General features: G+C 36.5%; 1 protein-coding gene across 1 annotated transcript in view; it reads left to right on the forward strand.

Moving 5' to 3' along the window:
* Nucleotides 1–5,840, forward strand: part of LRGUK (leucine rich repeats and guanylate kinase domain containing) — a 114,936-nt gene extending 109,096 nt beyond the window's left edge. Inside the window, exon 20 of the mRNA XM_027574795.2 lies at nucleotides 474–5,840. Within this exon, the coding sequence (XP_027430596.1) occupies nucleotides 474–604 (131 nt within the window). The 3' untranslated portion in view covers nucleotides 605–5,840. The remainder of the gene's footprint in view (nucleotides 1–473) is intronic.
* The last annotated feature ends 15,726 nt before the right edge of the window (nucleotides 5,841–21,566 follow it).

Here is a 21,566-nt window from a genome sequence, read left to right on the forward strand (position 1 = left end):
CCTTAGAGCACAGTGGATGAGGCTTTTCTAGGAAGGACTTTAGGATATATATGGGTGCATGTCTGTTTGTGTGTGTGTGTGTGTGTGTGAGTATGTGTGTGCGTGTGCGTGTGTGCACGAAGCCAGGTTAGGTATGATTGTAAAAGAATATGGTGCCAGGCATCATTACAGAAGGTATGAGCAGGATAGAAAAGTAGCATGTGATTACTTGGGGTTCCCGCCTTCTGATCACTGGGCAAGTCTACACAGCCTAAGGCTCATCCAACCGTGCACATGATGTGTTTTGAAACCCATCCCCTATTTTTCTTGTTTGGATGTCTTTTGTTCCCTTTAGTTTGTTATGAATTAATTCTAAACAATATTCTGGTGCTTACAACGTTGCAATGCTTATTTTCTCTGTAAACAAATAAATCTCTTGTGTACCAGGAGGTTAACTCTATGTACTGTCTTTTTTTTTTCTTAATGTCTTACAGAGCTATGTAAACAGCCACTTCCATGTGACAAAGGGTCTGTCCAACAGAGAAGACACATGGTCTCGGTCATCAGCCACCCAGGTTTCAACACCAAACTCATCCTCCCTCCAATCCCTCAGGGCCGCAAGTAGACCAGTAGCTGACATTTGGTCTTAACATACAAAACTGGTTCTGATCAGTGTCCAATCCCTTTGTCTTACCTGGCCATGGGTCCTGTTTGCCACTCAACCAACTACCTACAAAAGAAGTGTTTTACATGCCTTTAATTCTCTCAATCAGTTTCTTTTGTGATTCTCAAATAGTGTCTTTTTAAAATGTAAATTATTCTTAGCTTTTAGAAATGTAATTTCAGTTTTTCTCAGAGCTCTTAATGATTTTTCCAACTGCTTCCTGCTCTGAAATATCAGACGGCAAACTCTCCCAAGATCTCTGCATTGCTGTGTGCAGAGTGATTTTTGGATATATCCAACTGGGATTCTGCTTTTGAAATTTCAGTGTGTCCATTTATAACATTAGTGTATACCCTGGGGTACTGAAATATTTTGTTCTTCTGATTATGAAAGGATTGTAGAGTTCCGCTTAACTCGTGACCAACAGGATCTCGACTGCATCTCTCAAAAGGATTTAATTAATGTATTTTTTCATGGTTCTTGAGTTCCTCTAGCAATATGAAGGAATTAGAATTATCAGATATTTCTTTTAGTTCACCCTTTCCTGACTCTGATTAAGTACTGCTTGTCATTAGAAATATTTTTAAACAACTTTCTTCATCTTTATAGTTTCACTATCTACTGTTGGCAGGAAAAGAACATTGGGTAGTTATAGATAAGGCTGGTATTCAGCTGATATGTGCCAGTGTGACTATCCTGGTTCTTAAAATATTGAAACACATCTCTTTGGATTGGTAGCTGGTCTCTTCTCTGAATCCTCTGTGCATGATGATTCATGGGAGCAAGAACCTTCACATAGTACTATACTAATAGTTAAATATTTAAAATATTATAACCCTCTAATGACTTCCCTCTTAAAAATATTAAAACCCCCTTTGATAGCCCTTTTTCCCATGATCAGATTTGGATGTAACATGATTTGCTATTGGTTTCTGTCTGCCACTTAGCCCTATTCTCAACAGAAGCTGCTTAAATTTCTTTTCTTGGGGTTGGTGGGAGGGATGGGAGGGGGGCCTGAAGAGAAGGACACGGCTGAGCAGGAAAAGGGAGTTGGTGCCCTCGGGGGCAGCGAGGAGGCGGGGAGTGGGCAACTTTAATATTCACCAGCGTCATCTAATCTTTTAAGAAGTTATTTTGAACTATTTTAGAAACAGCAGAAGATATAAAAACAAGAGTTCCAATTTCAGACAACATGGAGGAGATGCACTTTCCCCTATTTCCTCCACTAAGTACAATCAAATCCCACAAATTGTATCTAAAATAAACACAAGACGATTGAGAGGTAGAAGGAAGAAGGCAAGCCAGCTGGAGACCTTGGGACCTGAGTAGCAACACAGAGGTGAGTTCCCTGGGGGTTTTTTTGGCTCAGAGATCCTGAACTGGGTGCTAGAGAAGCTATAACCTCAAAACATTAATGGTAAAGACCACACATCTCCAGCCAAAAGCTTGCACTCTCTAGCTAAAGGACTACAAAAGGGGCAGCCTGGCAAGACAGAAAACGTTTAGACAATAACTGCCCTTACTTTGGTCAGACACCGTAGACGAAATTGTGGCTCCATCCTTTCTCTCTACCCTGTCAGCCAAGGCTTTTCTGGTTATATTGAGGTTCCCTCCTTCTCCCTGCTGGGACAGTGTCCGCGAAGTTCTTGTGGAGAGCCAGGACCTGCAACACTCCCCAGTATTAAGAAGAACCTCCTCCCACAGTGTCATTGAAGGCTACGTAGGGACCTGGACTTCCATTCCCTACCTGATAGTAATGAGACATTTCCTTCCCTTCCCATCAGGGTGGTGTCAGAGAAGGTCTTGTGGAGGTCCAGGACTTTCACCACTGACCTATCTTCTTGCAGTATCAGTGGAGGCCAGGTGGGGAACAGAAAATTTAAATAAGATCCATATTCTCATAACATACTACCCCAAATGTCCAAGATGTAGTTAAAAAAAGAAAAAAAATTCATCGAGAATCAGGAAAAGTTTAACTTGAATGAGAAAAGATAATCAACATCTGAGCCAGGATGATGTCAGCGAAGGCCTAGTGGGGACCCTAAACTTCTACCCCACCCAGTATCAATAAGGCATCATTCCCCCTTTTCCTACCCTAAGTGTCAAGAGAGGCCAAATGGAGAGTTTAGCTTTCCACCTCTGCCTGGGAGGAATGAGGCAGTGCCCCCTCCCTCATTAGCATGGTGTCGAAGAAAGTACACTAAGATTTAAATAAGACTGACTTTCACAATATACTATCCCAAATGTCCAAGGTATCATTTTTTAAAAAAAGAAAAAACTCATCAAGAATCAGGAAAACTTCAACTTGAATGAGAAAAGATAATCAACATATACCAATGACTGGTAAGCCAAGGTGAAACAGATGCTGGAGTGATCTGATGGATTTTAAAGCGACTATCATAAAACTGATTCAAGACGCAATTATAAACACAATTGAAAAAAATGAAAAAGGCAGACAATCTCAGCCAAAAAAAAAAAAGTCTTAGCAAATAAATAGAAGATATAAAGAAGAACCAAATGGAAATTTTATACCTGAATAATACAGTAACTCACTGGATGGACTCAGTAGTAAAATGGATAGGACGGAGCGGGGGAAAGTCGGTGAACTTGAAGACCGAGCAACTGAAATTGCCCAGTCTGAACAACAGAAAGAAAATAGACTGAAAGACAAAATGAGCTCCAGGGACATGTAGGATTATATGGAAAGATCTGATGTTTATGTCATTAGCGACCCAGGAGAGCAAAAAAGAGTATGTGGCTGAAAAAGTATTCAAACAAATAACGACAGAAAATTCCCCAAATTTGGCAAAAGCCAAAAATCTACAAATTCAAGAAGATGATGGAACCCAGACAGGAAAAACACAAATAAATTTGTAACAAGACACACCATAATCGAACTTTTGAAAACTAAGGACAAAGAAAAATATCCTAAAGCAATGAGAGAGAAAACATCTTCATTATACAGAAATAACAAATCAAATGATAACGGATTTTTTTATCAGAAATCACGGTACCACCAGAAACCATGGAAGTAGATCAACATTTTCTAGTGCTAAAAGAAAAAACAAAAACTGTTAATCTAGAATTCTGTGTTCAGTGAAAATGTCCTTTGGGAATGAAGGGGAAATCAAGACATTCTCAGGTAGAAGGAAAACAAAGAGACTGTGTTGCCAGCAGACCTATATCCTAAAGGAATGGCTAAAGAATGTTCTTGAAACAGAATGAAAATGTTAAAGAAGGACATTTGGAACAACAGGAAGGAAAAGAGAACAATAAAGTAAAAATACGGATTAATATAAAGAAGTTTTTTTCATCTTGAGTTTTTTAAATAAGGTTTGATGATTGAGGGAAAATTATAGCATCTAGTGTGATTCTCAATATGTGTAGAAGTTACGCATAATTTAAGGCAATTATAAACAGGAATGAAAGGACTTAAAGGGAGGTAAGCTTTCTACATTTCTCTTGAACTGTTAAACTGTAGACTGTGTGATAAATCATATGAATAATGTAATACCTAGAACACCACCAACAAAGCTACTTTGTGAGATACATCCAAGAAATACTATAGATAGATAAAAATGGAGTTTTAAAAACATTTCAGTGATACATGAGAAGGCAGAAAAAAGAAATAGAGAACCGAAAAACAAAACAAAACAAAAAACAAAAGCAGCCTTAAGCCCTTATATAATAGCAATTAACATTAGAGTAAACAGTCTAAATACACCAATTAAAGGCAGAGGTTGGCAGAGTAGATTTTAAAACGTGACCCAATTATATGCTATCTACGAGAAACTCACTTGAAATTTAACAAGGTAGGCTGGTCAAAAGTAAAAGGATAGAAATGTGTTTGCATATATCATGCAAACATTAATCAAAAGGAAGCAGGAGCGGTGATTAGTATCAGATAAAGTAGGCTTCAGTGCAAAAATTTTTTACCAGAGACAGAGAGGTATATTACAAAACAATGAGAGAAATTTTAACAAATTTAAAGAATTGAAATCATACAACGTATGTTCTCTGACCACAATAGAATCAAACTAGAATAACAGGAAGATAACAGAAAAATCTCCAAACCTCTGGAAACAAACAACATACTCCTATATAACCCGTGGGTCTACGAGAAACTCTCAAGGAAATTTAAAAATACATCAAGCTAAATGAACGTGAAATACACCATATCAAAATTTGTGGGATGCAGCCAGGTCAGTGCTGAAGGGGAAATGTATAACACTAAATGCATACATTAGAAAAGTGGAGGATTTTCAAATCAAGAAGATCCTACCTCAAGAATCTAGAAAAAGAGCAAAATAAACCCAAAGTAAGCAGGAGGAAATAAGAGCAGAAATCATTGAAAATGAAAACAAAAACAACAGAGAAAAATTAATAAAAACGTAGTTCTTTGAAAAGATCAATAAAATTGCCAACCCCTCTCTTGTAAAACTGACAAAAAAGAGAAGACATAAATTACCAATATTGAAAGTGAAATGGGATGAGACTACAGACTCTACAGACATCAAAGGGCAATAAGAGAATACTACAAAAAAGAGACGTAAATTTGACAAATGAAATGGACCAATTTCTCAAAATAAAACACAGCTCACACACTATGGGATAGATTATTTAAATAACCCCATAAATATATTAAAGAAACTGAAGAATTAAACTGAATTGAATTGATAATTCAATTTTGAAAAAGAAACCTCCAGGCCCAGATGCTTTCACTAGAGAATTCCACCAAAGGTTTACAGAAGAATTCATACCAATTCTATACAGTCTTTTCCAGAAAAGAGAAAGAGAAGGAAGGTTTCCAGCTTATTTTATGAGACTAATATTACCCTGATACCAAATCAGACAGGCCATACAAAGAAAACTGCAAACTAGTATCACTTATGAATAGATGCAAAAATCCTTAACAAAATATTAACAAATAAAATTCAGCAATACATAAAAAGAATTACACACTATGACCAAGTGGGGTTTATCCCAGGAATGCAAGCTTGGTTCCACAGTTGAAAGCAGCCAATGTAATCCACTCTAATAACAGGCTAAACAAGAAAAATCACTGATCATATCGATTGATGCAGAAAAAGTGTTTGACAAAGTCCAGCACCTCCTCATGATAAAAAATCTAGGAATAGGGACGCCTGGGTGGCGCGGTCTGTTGAGCGTCTGCCTTCAGCTCAGGTCATGATCCCAGGGTCCTGGGATTGAGTCCCGCATTGGGCTCCCTGCTCTGCGGGGAGCCTGCTTCTCCCTCTGCCTCTGCCTCTCTCTCTCTCTCTCTGTCGCTCATGAATAAATAAATAAAATCTTAAAAAAAAAATCTAGGAACAGAAGAGGACTTCCTCAACTTGATAAAGACTTCAATACATACGTATTTATCCTGAACAATATATACTTTTGTTCACCATGATTTTAAACTTCATATTATACTGTATATATTCAGCAATTAACTTTGTTCTCCACATTATGTGTGTGGAGAACACATAATCCATGTAGATCGTGTTGTTTTAGTTTTAATTTTTTTTCACTGTCATATACTATCCCACAGTACGACTATAACCACAGTGTATCCACTTAGCTGTTGATGAATGCTGAATTTGCTTCCTTTTTTTTCCCCTTACAAAGGATGCAGCTAAAAACATTCTTGTCTAAAAAAACAAAAACAAAAACATTCTTGTCTGGGAGTTGAATTCCTGTGTTATGGCATGCAAATCTTTAACAGATATTCCCACATTGGTTACTCTAATATGCCTTCACCAACATCTAAGAAAGTCCCCATTTTCCTGCATCTTGGGATTGGAACTGACAATCTTTTTAACTGCTAATCCAAAGGCTGTTAATATAAATTCATTTTTGTATTTAATTTGAATTTCTCCAAGTATTAGTGAAATTAAACATTTTTTATAAATTTATTGGCCACTTAATGGCTCCTCTTCTGTGAATAGCCTATTTATACGTTTTGCCTAGTTTTACATTGGATTACTATATTTTTCTTATCAATTTGCAGGATTTATGTATTTCAGAACTTGGGTGAGTAATTCTTTGTTAACTGTGTGTATTACAGGTATATTTTCCAAGGCTGTGTCTTGTCTTTTCACTTTTTAAAATAGTATCTTTGAATGAATAAAAGTTTTTATTATGGCTAAATTTGTCAGTGTTTTTGTTTATGGCTGGTACCTTTTATTTTTATGTCTTATGAATTCCTTCCCTATCCCATAGTCATGAATAAAATCTCGTAGATATTCTTCTAAATTCCTTTTGTTTTTTAATTTTGCTTTTACAATTTAGGTCTATATTTTTCCTGGAATGGATTTTTGTGGATGACATGAGGTAGAATTGAATTTTTTTTCCAGTTGTCCCATCTCTTTTTCTCTCTAATCTATAAAACCATTTCTTTCATAAATTGTTTTTGTAAATGCTTGGGTCTCTTTCTGGGCTCTCTCCTCTAACTCAATGTTTTATTTACTATATATTTGTTTTTGGTTTTTGAGAGAAAAAGAAATTTTATTGCTTAACAAATGATCAGCACTGTCAGGATTTGAATCCAGGTCTCTCCATTCCTTTTTTTTTTTTTTTAATTTTTTATTTTGAGAGAGTGAGAGCACATGAGAGGAGGGAGGGCCAGAGGGAGAAGCAGGTTCCTTGCTGAGCAGGGAGCCCAATGCGGGACTCGATCGCGGGACTCCAGGATCATGACCTGAGCCGAAGGCAGTCGCGCAACCAACTGAGCCACCCAGGCACCCCAGGTCTCTCCATTCCTAATCCAGAGTCTGCTCTCCACTGCACCTGCTGCTTAAAGCCAGGTGCACGTACTTGTACATAACAATAGCTATATTGACCATATGCGCCCTTTACTTACGTTATTGCGAATATTTTTTGTAATTAAAATCAATTAGCCAACGTACAGTACATCATTAGTTTTTGATATAGTGTTCAATGATTCAACAATGATGAACAATAGTTTCGTGTAACATATTTGTAACAAGACTTACAACATGGTAGGACAAGTTGTGTACTTCCATATTCTTTAAAATTATCTTGGCTGTTCTTTGCATTTTGCTTTTCCAAGTAATTTTAGAATTTGTTTTTCAAACCCTACAAATGCCCTTGCTTGGAGTTGATTAGAATTACACTGAATTCATAAATTTGAGGAGGCTTGTCTTCTTTATGATATTGGATATCTCTGTCTATAAACATGCTCCATTTGTGTAGGTTTTCTTTAAGTTGTGTAATTTTCTCCATAAAGAACATATGTATCGTTAGCAAGATTGAGACTTATTCCTAGGTATTTCTTTTTGGTTTTTGTAATTGGAATATTCTTTGTATTTTCTGTGACTGGAATATAGAAATCATAGGTACTTATTCTAATAATATACTTGTAGATTATTTCAGGATTTCCATCTGGGTAATATCAAAAATGCCATTTTTTCCCCCTTCTATTCCTATTATTGTTCTCTTTCTTCTTTCTCATTTTTTTTTCTTTCAAAAAACTGCCCTGGAGAGAACTTCCAATATAATGTTGAATAGAAGAAATTGATAGTGAGCATTCTAATCTCACTTCTGATTTAAAAAAAAAATGTCTAATGCTTCATTCAAATGTGAGATTTGCTATAGATGTTTGGCAGATAAACTTCTTTAGAAAAAAATGTTTCATTAATTCCTGGTTTACTATGAATTTTACCATGAGTGAGTATAGAAAATAAGGGGTTTTCTTTGTAGGGTACAAAAAATTGACGTATGTATTAATTTAATCGTATTAATTATAATATTCAAACTATTTTCTTTTTAGCTTTTTTTTCCTATTCACTTATACTGAAATGTCAAAAAACCCCTCACAGTGATTGAGTTTCTGTTGCTTCCCTTCTTTCCCTCCCTCCTTCCCTTCCTGGATTACGTGCTGACTGTAAAAAAAATTAGTGGTACATAAAAGAAATGCTTATAGAAGCATCAAAAGTAACATTACACAAATGAAAAGCACAAGTCGAATATATAATATTATAATCAAAGTAAGAAGTCCGGACAAAAATCATTAAATGACACATAAAACACCCTTTACATTAAAACCAGGTGCATCTCATTACTAAGACATAACAGTCATGAGCCCTTATGAATTGAGTCCTATAACATCAAAGTACATAAAGCAAAAGGTGTTAGAAATGTAAATTATTTTCTATCTGAATCAAAGCATTACCATCTATAAAATCACGATTACAACAGGAGTGCCTGTTTGGGATCTTGTGATTAGTACACTAGATAATGAATGTGTAGTGAGTAAGAATACCTCAGACCATAAACTCTTAATTTTAAGTTCAAATCCAAAGTGAAAGAAACTTTATTTTAGTCTCAGTCAATTCAGAACAGTCTCAATCCATTCCATCTTTCCTCGCTGGCTTTTTCACCTGGGATTGCATCCAACTTCCAGATGGTTACAGAGTTTTAAGACATGGGGGTGGGGGTGGGGAGGGACGCATCTGTTTCCAGCGTTAACATGAAAACCTTGGGTCTTGCCTACTCTCCAAGGGTCCATGAAAATAGCTGCCGCGGCATCCCCATCATTCTGGCCACTCCAGGTATGTCAATCCTCTTTTGGTATAATTTGGGTTCTTTTCATGAAAGTACATAATAAACCAACTTCCCTCTGTGTCATTCTGGAGCCAGAGGACTGCCTTAGCCCCTCTCGGCCTTGACCTCCACGCAGTCTTCTTTTCCTGATGAGTTCCCACCACATGGGTACATCGGGAACTCAGTGGGCTGGCTACCTGCTACAGCCCCATATGGGGAGCCAAACAGCAGGCATAAGTGCCCTTGCTCTTAAAGCCTCACACTCAAATGAGGTTTCTATTGTACCCCAGACCCTGAAGTTGTATCTCTATAACTCTAGAATAATGGTTCTCAATCTGGTCTGCACATCAGACTCTCCATAAGCTTGAAAAGTACCCATGCCCAGGCTCCATCTCAGGCCATTAAATAAGGATCTGTGGGTATGGAGGCTCAGATATTGTATTTTTTTAAAGTCCCCAGAGTGAGTCCAATGTATAGCTAGGTGTCAGAACCACTGCTCCTGGACTGGGGCTTTCTAGAATGACTAATGAATGGGGGTTTTCTAGAATGATTTTGTCAAAAGTTTTTATTATTTACCTTCATCAGTTTATGAGTGACTTACCACACTCTAATTAGTATGAAGTATATTATAATTTTTTATCACTATTAATTTGATAGTTGCAAAATGATATTATGTTTAATATTTTTCATAGGCTTATTTTTGGTTAACATTTCCTTCTTATGAATTATTAGTTCATGTCTTTGTTACATTTTTATCCTGGAATGTTCGTGTTTTCTTTTACATTCTTGTGAGAGCTATATCTACTGGGGAATAACTATTTGGTCCCCATTTATTATCATGAATTCTATTTTCTAAAAGTCATGTTATTCTTTGGAGCTTTCTATGATGATGGAAATGCATAGAAATATCTACATTGTCCAGTATGGCAGCCACAAGCTCCCTGTGGCTATGGTGTGACTAAGATGTGGTTAAAGACTAAAATGTGGCTAGTGTGATTAAGGAACTGAATTTTTAATTTTGGTTAATTTAGATGTAAATAACCACATGTATCTAGTGGTTCTCGTATGGAACAGTGCAATTCTAAAGGGTTTATCATCACAGTTTGGGGTTTTATTGGCCTGACAGTTATTTTGAGAGTTTTTTTCTTATAAGTTCTAGTTTCAATGAATTTTAATGAAGAAATGAAAATATGTTTTTTTGTCATTATATTTTGTAAACTTTATTCATGTTCTTTATGCCCTGGCATGGACTCAGTTTTAAAAAATCATCAGTGGAATTGAAAAGAATGTCTATGGTATAAAATTTTGCTACATTTACTAATTCAATTTTACTAATTACATTATTTAAACTACCTAGATATATTCTAACAACTTCCTCTGTCATAGATGATATTGATATTTTAGTATGTCACTGTAGTTGTATTTCTGTCTCTTTCTTCTTATATACTAAATAGTTATTTGCTACATAAATTTTGAGGTTATGTTAATTAACTCATAAATAACTATTATCTAATTATGAATTTCAGCTTGTTTCAATGTGCAATGTGCAAAATGTGTTTTTGTTTCATCGAATCCTTTTTGTTTTGAACTTTCCTTTGATAATATCAGTGCCACCTCTTATTTTTATTTGCCTGATTCATTTTATTCTCTTATTTTTTTCTAGTGTAATTTGATTTTGGTCTCACTGTTATAAGAAACATAGTTGGATGCTCTTTAACTCATTCAGAGTCTCTTTTACTTCAGTTGTGAAGCAAAATTATTTTTTTCTTTTTCTTTTTTCTTTTTTTATTATTTTTATATTTTTTCTTTTTAATACAGATGAGTTCAGTCCTACTTATGTCACTTTGTTTAATGTTTTATGGTGATTTGAGACTTTTTTTTTGCTGTTTCATTTATTGGCTTTTGGCTTTTGCTACATATTTTGATCTTTTCATTTATAGTGACTTAGAAGGTATATTTCCCCCTATTCTGATGTGTATCATGGAGTTTAAAATGTTTTTATTCCCCTCCCCCATCCTTTCCCATCTCCATAATTATAAATTTAATTAGGACTCAGTTTATAGAACCTTACCTCTCTTTTTTGCCAAATAAATCTTCAAGAGCTGCTTTGGCCTTATATTAAGTATTTAGGTTCTTTTATTTCTCTCTGGATTTTTCAGTAGTTTCAGTATTTACTACCAATTGTTGTATATGATGATTTTCTCATTGTCACATTCTTAACCTAAAGGTGCAAAGGGAAAGTGAGGGAAGGAGACCATTTCAGAAATAGTTCTGCATAGTTATGGAAGAATCTGCTTGATTTCTGTATTCCAGCCAGTAGAAGAAATGAGAGGTGACAGGTGACTGAACTCGTTAACATTTTTCTTTTTTTTTTTTAAAGATTTTATTTATTTATTTGAGGGAGAGAGAATGAGAGACAGAGAGCACAAGAGGGAAGAGGGTCAGAGGGAGAAGCAGACTCCCCGCTGAGCAGGGAGCCCGATATGGGCCTCTATCCCGGGACTCCAGGATCATGACCTGAGCCAAAGGCAGTCGCTTAACCAACTGAGCCACCCAGGCGCCCTGAACTTGTTAACATTTTTCTAACATTTATTATTTTCCCAGGGTATATTCTCTGTTCTTTTCTTTCTGCTCTCCCTAGGATGCTGCATTCAGTGGATAAGAACAGGACTTGGGCATATGGGCTGACCTTTAGATTTGATTCCTAAGTGCTAGTTACTTTTGTTATTGTTGTTTTGTTTGGATTTTGTAAGGGGGGGGACGCCTTTCAGAATTCACTGAATGGGAAGTTAGGATAGGTAGTTGCTTATATGCCATCATATTAACCCGGACACCTGCATTTCAGTTTCTAGAAAGCATTAAATTTTCAAGAGCTCCTGAAGATGTATGTCTGTATCATATACCAGTGCATTCCAAAAAGGTTTGAGGGCATGAAATGTGGTACATGCAATTCAATAGGACAGAACATGGAAAAGGAAGGATATCAGGGCAAAAAAAAAAAAAAAAAGACTGGTTAATATATCAAGTGCAAGCCCTAATTCTTAGAGGTGGGTCACAAAAGTAGGCTTCCTGGTTGGTCACATTAAAAAGGAAACATGATCAGTTCCATAATTTCAAGATTCACAGTGACCTTAAGATGAAGTCAAATGGTTACCCAGGAAACAGTACAGCTTTTCTGTAGAGTGAGACTTCAGAGACCTTCCGTTCCTAGTTTCTCCCAAAGGGGGCACCGTGTAAAGGTGGACCACATCCTCTTTACCTTACAGGCATTAAATAGTCTTGAGTTTGACACAGCCATTTCTTGTGATGTCCTCCAGCATCAACTATGTAATACAAAATTACAATCCCTTCATGCCACCCTCCCCCTCAAACAAAAGCAATTTTTTTAGAGGCTCTAACTAGTAAGAAGGCACTATAGCATAGCAATGGGAGACTACGGTCAGAATTCCTGAGTTCGAAATCTGATTCAGCCATTTGCTCGGAGTCTAACCTTAGGCAATATTTTTACTGAATTATAATTAACATACAGTGTTATATTAGTTTCAGGTGTACAATATAATCATTCATCATTCACTGATTCTATACATTTCTCAATGCTCGCCATGATAAGTGTAACTTTTAACGTCCTTTATCTAGTTCACCATCCGCTCACCCAGTTCCCCTCTGGCAACCACCAGTTTGTTCTCTGTATTTGAGTCTGTTTTTTTTGTTTGTCTCTTTTTTCTTTGTTGCTTTGTTTCTTAAATTCCACATGAGGGAAACCATATGGTATTTGTCTTTCTCTAACTAACTTATTTCACTTAGCATTGTACCTTCTAGATCCATCCATGTTATTGCAAAATTGCAAGATCTCATTCTTCTTTATGACTGAGTAATATTTCATTGTGTATATATACACCACATTTTCTTCATCCATCTACTGATGGATACTTGGGCTGCTTCCATATCTTGGCTGTTGTAAATAATGCTGCAGTAAACATGCTGCATGTATCCTTTTGACTTAGTGTTTTCATTTTCTTTAAGTAAATACCCAGTAGTGGAATTACTAGGTCATATGGTGATTTTATTTTTAATTTTTTGAGGAATTCCCATATTGTTTTCCACAGAGGCTGCTCCAATTTGCATTCCCATGAATAGTGCATGAGTGTTCCTTTTTTTCCACATCCTCACCAATAGTTGTTATTTCTCATCTTTTTGATTCTAGCCTTTCTGGCAGGTGTAAAGTGATATCTCGCTGCAATTTTGATTTGCATTTCCCTAATGATTAGTGATGTTGAGCATTTTTCATGTATCTGTTGGCCATCCATATGTCTTCTTTGGAAAAATGTCTATTCAGGTCCTCTGACCATTTTTAAGCAGATGGTCTTTTTGGTGTTGAGTTGTAGAGATTCTTTATATATTTGGGATATTTTCCCCTTGTCAGATATATCATTTGCAAATATCTTCTCCAATTGAGTAGGTTGCCTTTTTATATTGTTAATGGTTTCCTATACTGTGCAAAAGCTTTTTATTTTGGTGTAGTCTCAATAGTTTAATTTTGCTTTTGTTTCCCTTGCCTAAGGAGACATTTGTAGAAAAATGTTTCTCTGGCTAATGTCGAAGAGATCACTGCCTATGTTTTCTTCTAGGAGTTTTATGGTTTCAGGTCTCATGTTTAGATCGTTAATCCATTTTTTAAAAGATTTTATTTATTTGAGAGAGCGCGCATGCGCGCACAAGCAGGGAGGGACAGAGGCAGAGGGAGAAGCAGGCTCCCCGCTGAGCAAGGAGCCAGATGTGGGACTCTATCCCAGGACCCTGGGATCATGACCTGAGCCGAAGGCAGACGCTTAACAGTCTGACCCACCCAGGCGCCCTCTTTAATCCATTTTGAGTTTATTTTTGTGTATGATGTAAGAAAGTGGTACAGTTTCATTCTTTTGCATGTAGCTGTCCACTTTTCCTAACACCATTCATTAAAGAGACTGTCTTTTCCCCATTGCATATTCTTGCCTCCATGGTTGTAGATTAATTGACCATAAAAGCATGGGTTTATTTGTAGACCCTCTATTCTGTTCCATTGATCTATATGTCTGTTTTTGTGCCAGTACCATACTGTTTTTGATTACTACAGATTTGTAAGATATCTTGAAATTTGGGATTATGATACCTCCAGCTTTATTCTCCTTTCTCAAGATTGCTTTGGCCATTTGGTATCTTTTGTGTTTCCATACAAATTTTACTATTATTTGTTCTAGCTCTGTTAAGAAGAGTTTTTGGTATTTTGGTAGAGATTGCATTAAATCTGTATATTGCTTTGGGTAGTATGGACATTTTAACAATATTAACTCTTGTAAATCATGAATGTGGAATATCCATTTATCTATGTCATCTTCAATTTCTTTCATCAATGTTTTCTAGTTTTTGGAGTGCAGGTCTTTCACTTGTTTATTCTTAGGTGTTTTATTATTTTTGGTTCAATTGTAATTGGGATTTTCTTAATTTTTGTTATTTCATTATTACTGCTTAGAAATGCAATAAATTTATGTATATTAATTTTGTATTCTGCTACTTCATTGAATTCATTTATTAGTTCTAGTAGTTTTTTGGTAAAGTTCTTAGGGTTTTCTATATATATAGTATCATCTCATCTGCAAGTAGTGAAAACTTTACTTCTTCCTTACCAATTTAGATGACTTCTATCTCTTTTTGTTGTCTGATTGCTGTGGCTAGGACTTCCAGTACTGTTGAATAAAAGTGGTGAGAGTGGACATCCTTGTCTTGTTCCTGACCTTAGGGGGAAAGCTCTCAATTTTTCACCATGTAATGATGTTAGCTGTGGGTTTTTCATATGTGGCCTTTATTATGTTGAGATATGTTTCCTCTAAACTATCTGTTGAGAGTTTGTATCATGAATGGGTGTTGTAACTTGTCACGTGTTTTCTTTGCATCTATTGAGATGATCATGTGGTTTTTATCCTCCTCCTTGTTTTGTTTTTTAATCCTCCTTCTTGTTAATGTGATGTGTCATGCTGATCGATTTGCGAATATTGAACCACCATTGCAACCCTGGCATAAATCCCACTTGATTGTAATGAGTGATTTTTTAAATGTATTGTTGGATTGAGTTTGCTAATATTTTGTTGAGGATTTTTGTATCTATGTTCATCAGGGATATCAGCCTGGAGTTTTCTTTTTTTGCGGAGTCTTTGTCTGGTTTTGGTATCAGGGTAATGCTGGTCTCAGAATGAATTTGGAAACTTTCCTTCCTTTTCTATTTGTTGGAATAATTTGAGAAAAGGTATTAACTCTTCTTTAAATGTTTGGTAGAATTCACCTGTGAAGCCATCCTGACCTTAGGCAATTTACTCAACTCTCTGTTTCTTCAACTGCTAGGCTCAGTCACAGAGGGACTGATAGAGATGTCATTTCACAGAACTGGGAGTAGTGTGGGGGCAAGGTGAAGGGATGTAATGAATCAGATTGTACAACAGCCTGCAGGTCTCCAGTCTCAAGTCCCCAATCCCCTGTGGTGGGTCTTAGAAGAAAATTAATAATCAGGCGGTGGAAAATTGAAGGAAAAAAAATATTGATTCTAGGAGGCACATTTTTTGCATTTTAATATCTTTAAATCGAGGCACATTTTAAAATTGATGGCATGCCATAGTTGACTTGACAGCATTATTTTTCTTTCTCGGTGGAATATAAAATGATGCTATATATTACAATTTATAATATCTTAGTTCAATAAAATATGGTAGTGATAACTATTGTAAGAGACCAGCTTTTCTTCAGAGGCAGGCAAGGTCTGTTTGGGGAGATAGAATGGATCCCTCTACACTTCTGGCAATCTAAGAGGGCCCCAGCTGTCCAGTTAGGATTCTGTCAGAGATATGGCTCTCCCATTTTATGAAGAAGCTCTGCTAGGGCTAACTCTTGTGTTATCCATCTTTTCCAGGTTCCTCATAATGAAGGAATTGCATGTACCAAGAAACTCCTTTTTTTAACAAGTGAGAAGAGTTAAACCACAAATAAACATAAGAATATGTGATTAGAGGAAGGTAGAGAGCAAGTGGACAGCATGCCCATGTCCCCTCCAATGCCATTTCCCTATGGTTATGTCTTTTTTGTTTTGTTTTGTTTTGCCAAGTCAGCCAGGACTATTGAGAAATCACTGCCAGTAGACCCTTCCTCTGACCTTTCCCTCTGGTGGGGTAGCACACAATGTGATAGCCCATTGTTGGCAAGGACATCAGGGACTACTGGACACAGGGACTACAAAAAACCTACCTTGCATGGGAAGGGCAGACTATACCATATCAGTTTGGAAAGAGGCTACATCTACCTTCAGGAGAAGTTTGCACCCTGTTCCCTCCAGAATTGTCCAAAGTGTCTGTCAAATGATAAATGCTCTATAAACATAGCGATTTTTATTTTATAAGTATTTTTGGCAAGACAGTTTTGGAAGATAGGAAGGATCTATTATGGAAAACCAGAAATACTACTCTATTTTATGGTGCCTGGGAGTGCTGGGGTAAGAGAAGACCTAAAAATTGGTTCTGTGGGTTAAGTGATCTAGTGTCCCAGTTAGCTTGGGGCTGTCCCACTTTATGCCTGTTGTCCCAGCAAAATTATAAATGGGCACATTTTCATTTTCAAAAGCATCCTAGTGTAGATAACTAATCTATATGTTCATTCCACATCTGAGTCATGTGGGGTCAATTTTTCCATTTCTATTCATATAATGTGAGTAATAAAATAATTTAAATATAGAAGGATATAAAATTGAATTAGTGAGATACTTAAAAGTTTAAGAACAAGAATTTTAAAGCCAGGAAATCAAGACTAGATAAAAACTCAAATAGAAGAGTAAATAAGAAATACCATAGTGGACAAATTTCCATGTTGGACTTGTCAAATGAAAAGCATTTAGTGCAGAGCCTGATGCAGGGCTCAGTCTCACGACCCTGAGATCATGACTTGAGCTGAAACCAAGAGTTAGATGCTTAACTGACTGAGCCACCCAGGTGCCCCTAAAAGAACAATTTTTAAATAAAATTTCAAAGTAAGTGTTTTTAAAGTGTTACATTAAGACATGTAGTGATAAATCTTAAAAGACAAAGTATCCAAAGATTAAATAAGTTGTAAAACAGGATAAGAATATAAATAGAAAATAAAACAATAAAAATAGATCTGGAGAAGCCCACTAAAACAGTACATATCTCTGTACATAATATACATATAAATATATTTATGTTTATAATATATTTATATATACACATATTTATCTCCTTAGTAAAACAAACCAAAAACTGAAAGAGAATGGGAGGAAAAAAACCAGGGCATGATGGGAAGCTAGCGAATAGCAACAATTCCGTAGTCAGGGCCCTTTCTCACAGTGCAGGGGCCAAGCAGAATCCCTGGTAGGGGAGAAGTCGTGTGAGGGCACCCAGAGAATAACCTGGCTCCTGTAGGGGCCAAGGGAAGGCTACCCCAAGATGGGCCACTTTGGCATGAAGAGTATTTTTGAATTAAAAGCAATTAAAGCCCAGCTGATATAGAAAAAACTCTTACCTCTCCCTCAACTGCCTAAAAATAATTTAGTTAAAGGATCTGCTCCAGGAAGAGAGCCATCACTATAGAAAAGTAAATTATGATATGAACTAGGTGTGGCAGATAGGAACATAACAAGGCCTGTGTGTTCGAAGTCCTCTATGTCCCATTGTTTCTGAGTGGTCCAGCAAACCTGTGTTTACCAAACATTTATTCTTTTTCATCTTCCTGTGTATGTATTGCATTCCTTGACATTTAAGTCCCAGATCCGTACCCCTTCTCCTTAGTTCAGGATGACCTATATACTTCATTCTGCCTGACTGCCTTTGGAATCTCATGTCTGTGTGGATTCCCTGTACTTAAGAAATTAAATTTGATTTTCTTCTATTAATCTGTCTCATGTCAATCTGATTCCTAGTCCAGATGGAAGGACCTTGAAGGGCAGAGGAAATTCTTCCTCCTCAACAGCTGGCATAGTCAGCAGGATAAAATTCCCTGGCTTGACATGAATCAAACTGTCTGCATCCTCTTCTCCAAACCCCATTAAACACCTTAAAGATTTCTCATAACAGTGTTGATGAGATACTGCATAGTTGAATATATGCTGCTTTGATCTCCAAATGCATAGGCACTGTATGGTTTTGTTTTCAGACTTTTCTGAAAAGTGGTCATGCCTAAAAACCTAAAGTATCTGATTAATGAAAGCACTCCAATCCCAAACTATGTTGATAATGAAGTTGCTTACAAAGATGATGAAATTGACACATAAAAAACAACCCTTCAGTGTAATAATCAGCCTAGCACCAGACAGAATCTATGGTATAACTGCTTTTTCAAAAAGCATATGCAGCAAGTTTTGTTGAATAAGAACTATGAAAAATGAGAGCAATTTGATCCACTAATTAGAATGCCTCCATTAAATCACAGTGGCTCAGCTAAGGTCACGTACCACTTGCCTGCATTTGAAGAGGAGAAAGGTTTGCGGTTTTATATTTTCTCTTATTTATTAACATGTGAAAAGCTCCCGGCTTTTTATGAACCCAAGCAGTTGTTGACGTGAGAGATTAGTTCAGCAATTTGATGAGGTGAATTCCACAGCATGTTAAATTAGAATCCTAGACACTAAAGCCCCAAATCTAATTTCACCCTAGTTTATAAGGTTCTCTTGAAAATTCTATTATCCTAATGCATACCTCTAATTCTCTAACGCCTATAAGAAATAGTAATTCCTACCAAACGCAAAGTCAAAAATATCCTGAATTGCCACTGTGGGATATTTAAGTTCTGTCTTTACTGGATCTTTGAGATTAGGTGTAGAGATCCAATCTAATATTTCCTGAGGGGCACCTGGCTGGCTCAGTTGGTTAAGCATCCAACTCTTGGTTTCTACTCAGGTCATGATCTCAGGATCATGGGATGGAGCCCTGCATTGGGCTCCAAGCTCATCATGAAGTCTACTTGTCCCTCTCCCTCTGCTCCTCCCCCTGCTTGTTCTCTCTCTCCCCTCCATTAATTAATTAATTAATTCTCTAATGATTCCTGAAATTGCAGTACTTGTAAATTGTGGCAAAATTCTTGATCTAACCATGGGTTTTGCTAAATAAAGACTTTTCTTGGGCCACTAATTTTACCTAAATAATAACTTCACTTGCTTGTAATTGGGGCAAGTTCTTAAAAACCCAATCAGTATATGACTCAGAAAGCCAGATAAAAGAAAGAAAAAGAAGAACAGAAGGCAAGGAAAGACATTCTGTTTCTCTACAGGTATAGCCAGGAGTGATTACTGGTCCTGTATAGACACATTTTCAGCTTTAAAAGATAATGCCAAATTATCTTCCAAGTCAGCTATACCAATTTGCAGTTCTTGTCGATGTACTCCTTGTCCACACTTGCTATATTCTGACTTTTCAGTGTCTGGTGAATGTAACATGATCTATCACTCCACTTTTAGGTTGCATTACCCTAATTAGGAATGAGATTGACCATCCTTTCATGTCTAGAGGCCACTGGGTGTTTTTTATTCTGTGAAATACTGTTCATGTCATCTGTTCTTCTTTTCAGTTGTTTGTCTTTTCCTTACTGATTTTAAGAGTTCTTTGTAAATGCTGGATATTAATCCATTATCAGTTGTATATATTACAAATATGTTCTCCTCTTTTGTACCCTTTTTCTCCTTTCCTTTTTCTCCCTCCTTCTCTTCCTTGTTACTTTCCCCCCAAAATATCTATGGGTTTGGAAGAAGAGGTGGATCTATCTATGTTGGCTTAACCCATCATGTTATACAGAAATTCCCCATAGACTCTGCCTCTTAAATTTTCCCATTCCTAGCATTTTTGGCAGTTTTGCCTAGATAACCTTTTGGAAAAATAGACAACTCACTTGACATGTAAGTTATTCCTTTTCATTTTTAAATTGTGGAAGTAAAATAATTATTTTTTTTATTTTCCCACTGAGTACCATTTGGAATTAAACCAATTTCTAATATTCCTCTATAACCTTAACTGACTGAACACATAATTTATGCATAATTGCATCATTTATGGGCAACTTGACAGCTGCTATAATGCTTAGAAAGCTTAGCATTTGTTAGAATTAGTTGCCTAAACGGCAGCCTGAGAGTCAAAATTTTCATTTTGCTCTTGGTTTTTCCTTCCCCAAAGCTCTTAATTCTGCATGAAATAAAACATTAAATCTACAAAGATTCTTGTTTCCACTTCTCAGGTTATATCTAAAGTTTTTAATGGATTATAAATTCTCTAAGGAGAGAGACCCTGTTGATTTTGCTCACTAATGTATTCCTTGTCCTGGACCACCGTACCTGGCACACAGTAGCTTGGTTATAAAATACTTGCTTAATGAATTATGTGAAGTATAGATCCACAAAATTTTGGCCATATACCTTTAAGAATCTAAAACTGTTCACAGGCTGTGGACCCATAAATCTGCTTCAAGGCATGCATTCTAAGAAAGAATTCTGATCAACGCAGGCAGATTTATATACAAGGATGTTCATGCAGTCACTATTGATAAGTAACTTTGGAAACATAAATGTGAAATGTTCAACAATAATGGATTTGTTCAAATAGTTATGGGACATCCACAGAAGAATGTCATGATGTCATTAAAACTCATGTTTTCAAAGAATATAAAAAACACATATAAAACAGTGTTAAGTAAATAACAGAGAACACAGAACTGAATATGCAGGACGCCTGGGTGGCTCAGTTGGTTAAGAGACTGCCTTTGGCTCAGGTCATGATCCTGGAGTCCTGGGATCAAGTCCCGCATTGGGCTCCCTGCTCAGCAGGGAGTCTACTTCTCCTTCTGACCCCCCCCCCCCCCCCGCCATGCTCTCTCTCTCTGGCTCGCTCTCATTCTCTCTCAAATAAATAAAAAAAATCTTAAAAAAAAAAAGAACTGAATATGCACTATGATCCTAATTTTGGTATAGGATATGCAGGCATAGAGAAAACTGGAAAGAAATATACCAGTATTTTTCAGTAGCTGTCCTTGTGTGGTGGGAATCACCAGTAAGTATGATTACTGCATTAGACTGTAAACACCTTAAAATTAGTACCAAGTTTTTTCTTAGCTTCGTATTGCTATAGTTTAGCACTGCACCTGTGAATTGTGGTACTCAAGAATTTGAAAATGCACTTGAAAAACAGTAAAAATTCTCAATCCATGATAGCCCATTATCAACGACTTGTCATTGATCATGTATTCTCAAATTTCATTTATCGTCATATATTTCTGCTTGCAGACAGGTGGCTGGTGGGCCATGCCAGCCACATCCCTCACAGGCATTCTGGGGCCTGGAAATGAC

This window comes from Zalophus californianus, chromosome 12 (genome assembly GCF_009762305.2).
Source record: "Zalophus californianus isolate mZalCal1 chromosome 12, mZalCal1.pri.v2, whole genome shotgun sequence".
NCBI lineage: Eukaryota > Metazoa > Chordata > Mammalia > Carnivora > Otariidae > Zalophus > Zalophus californianus.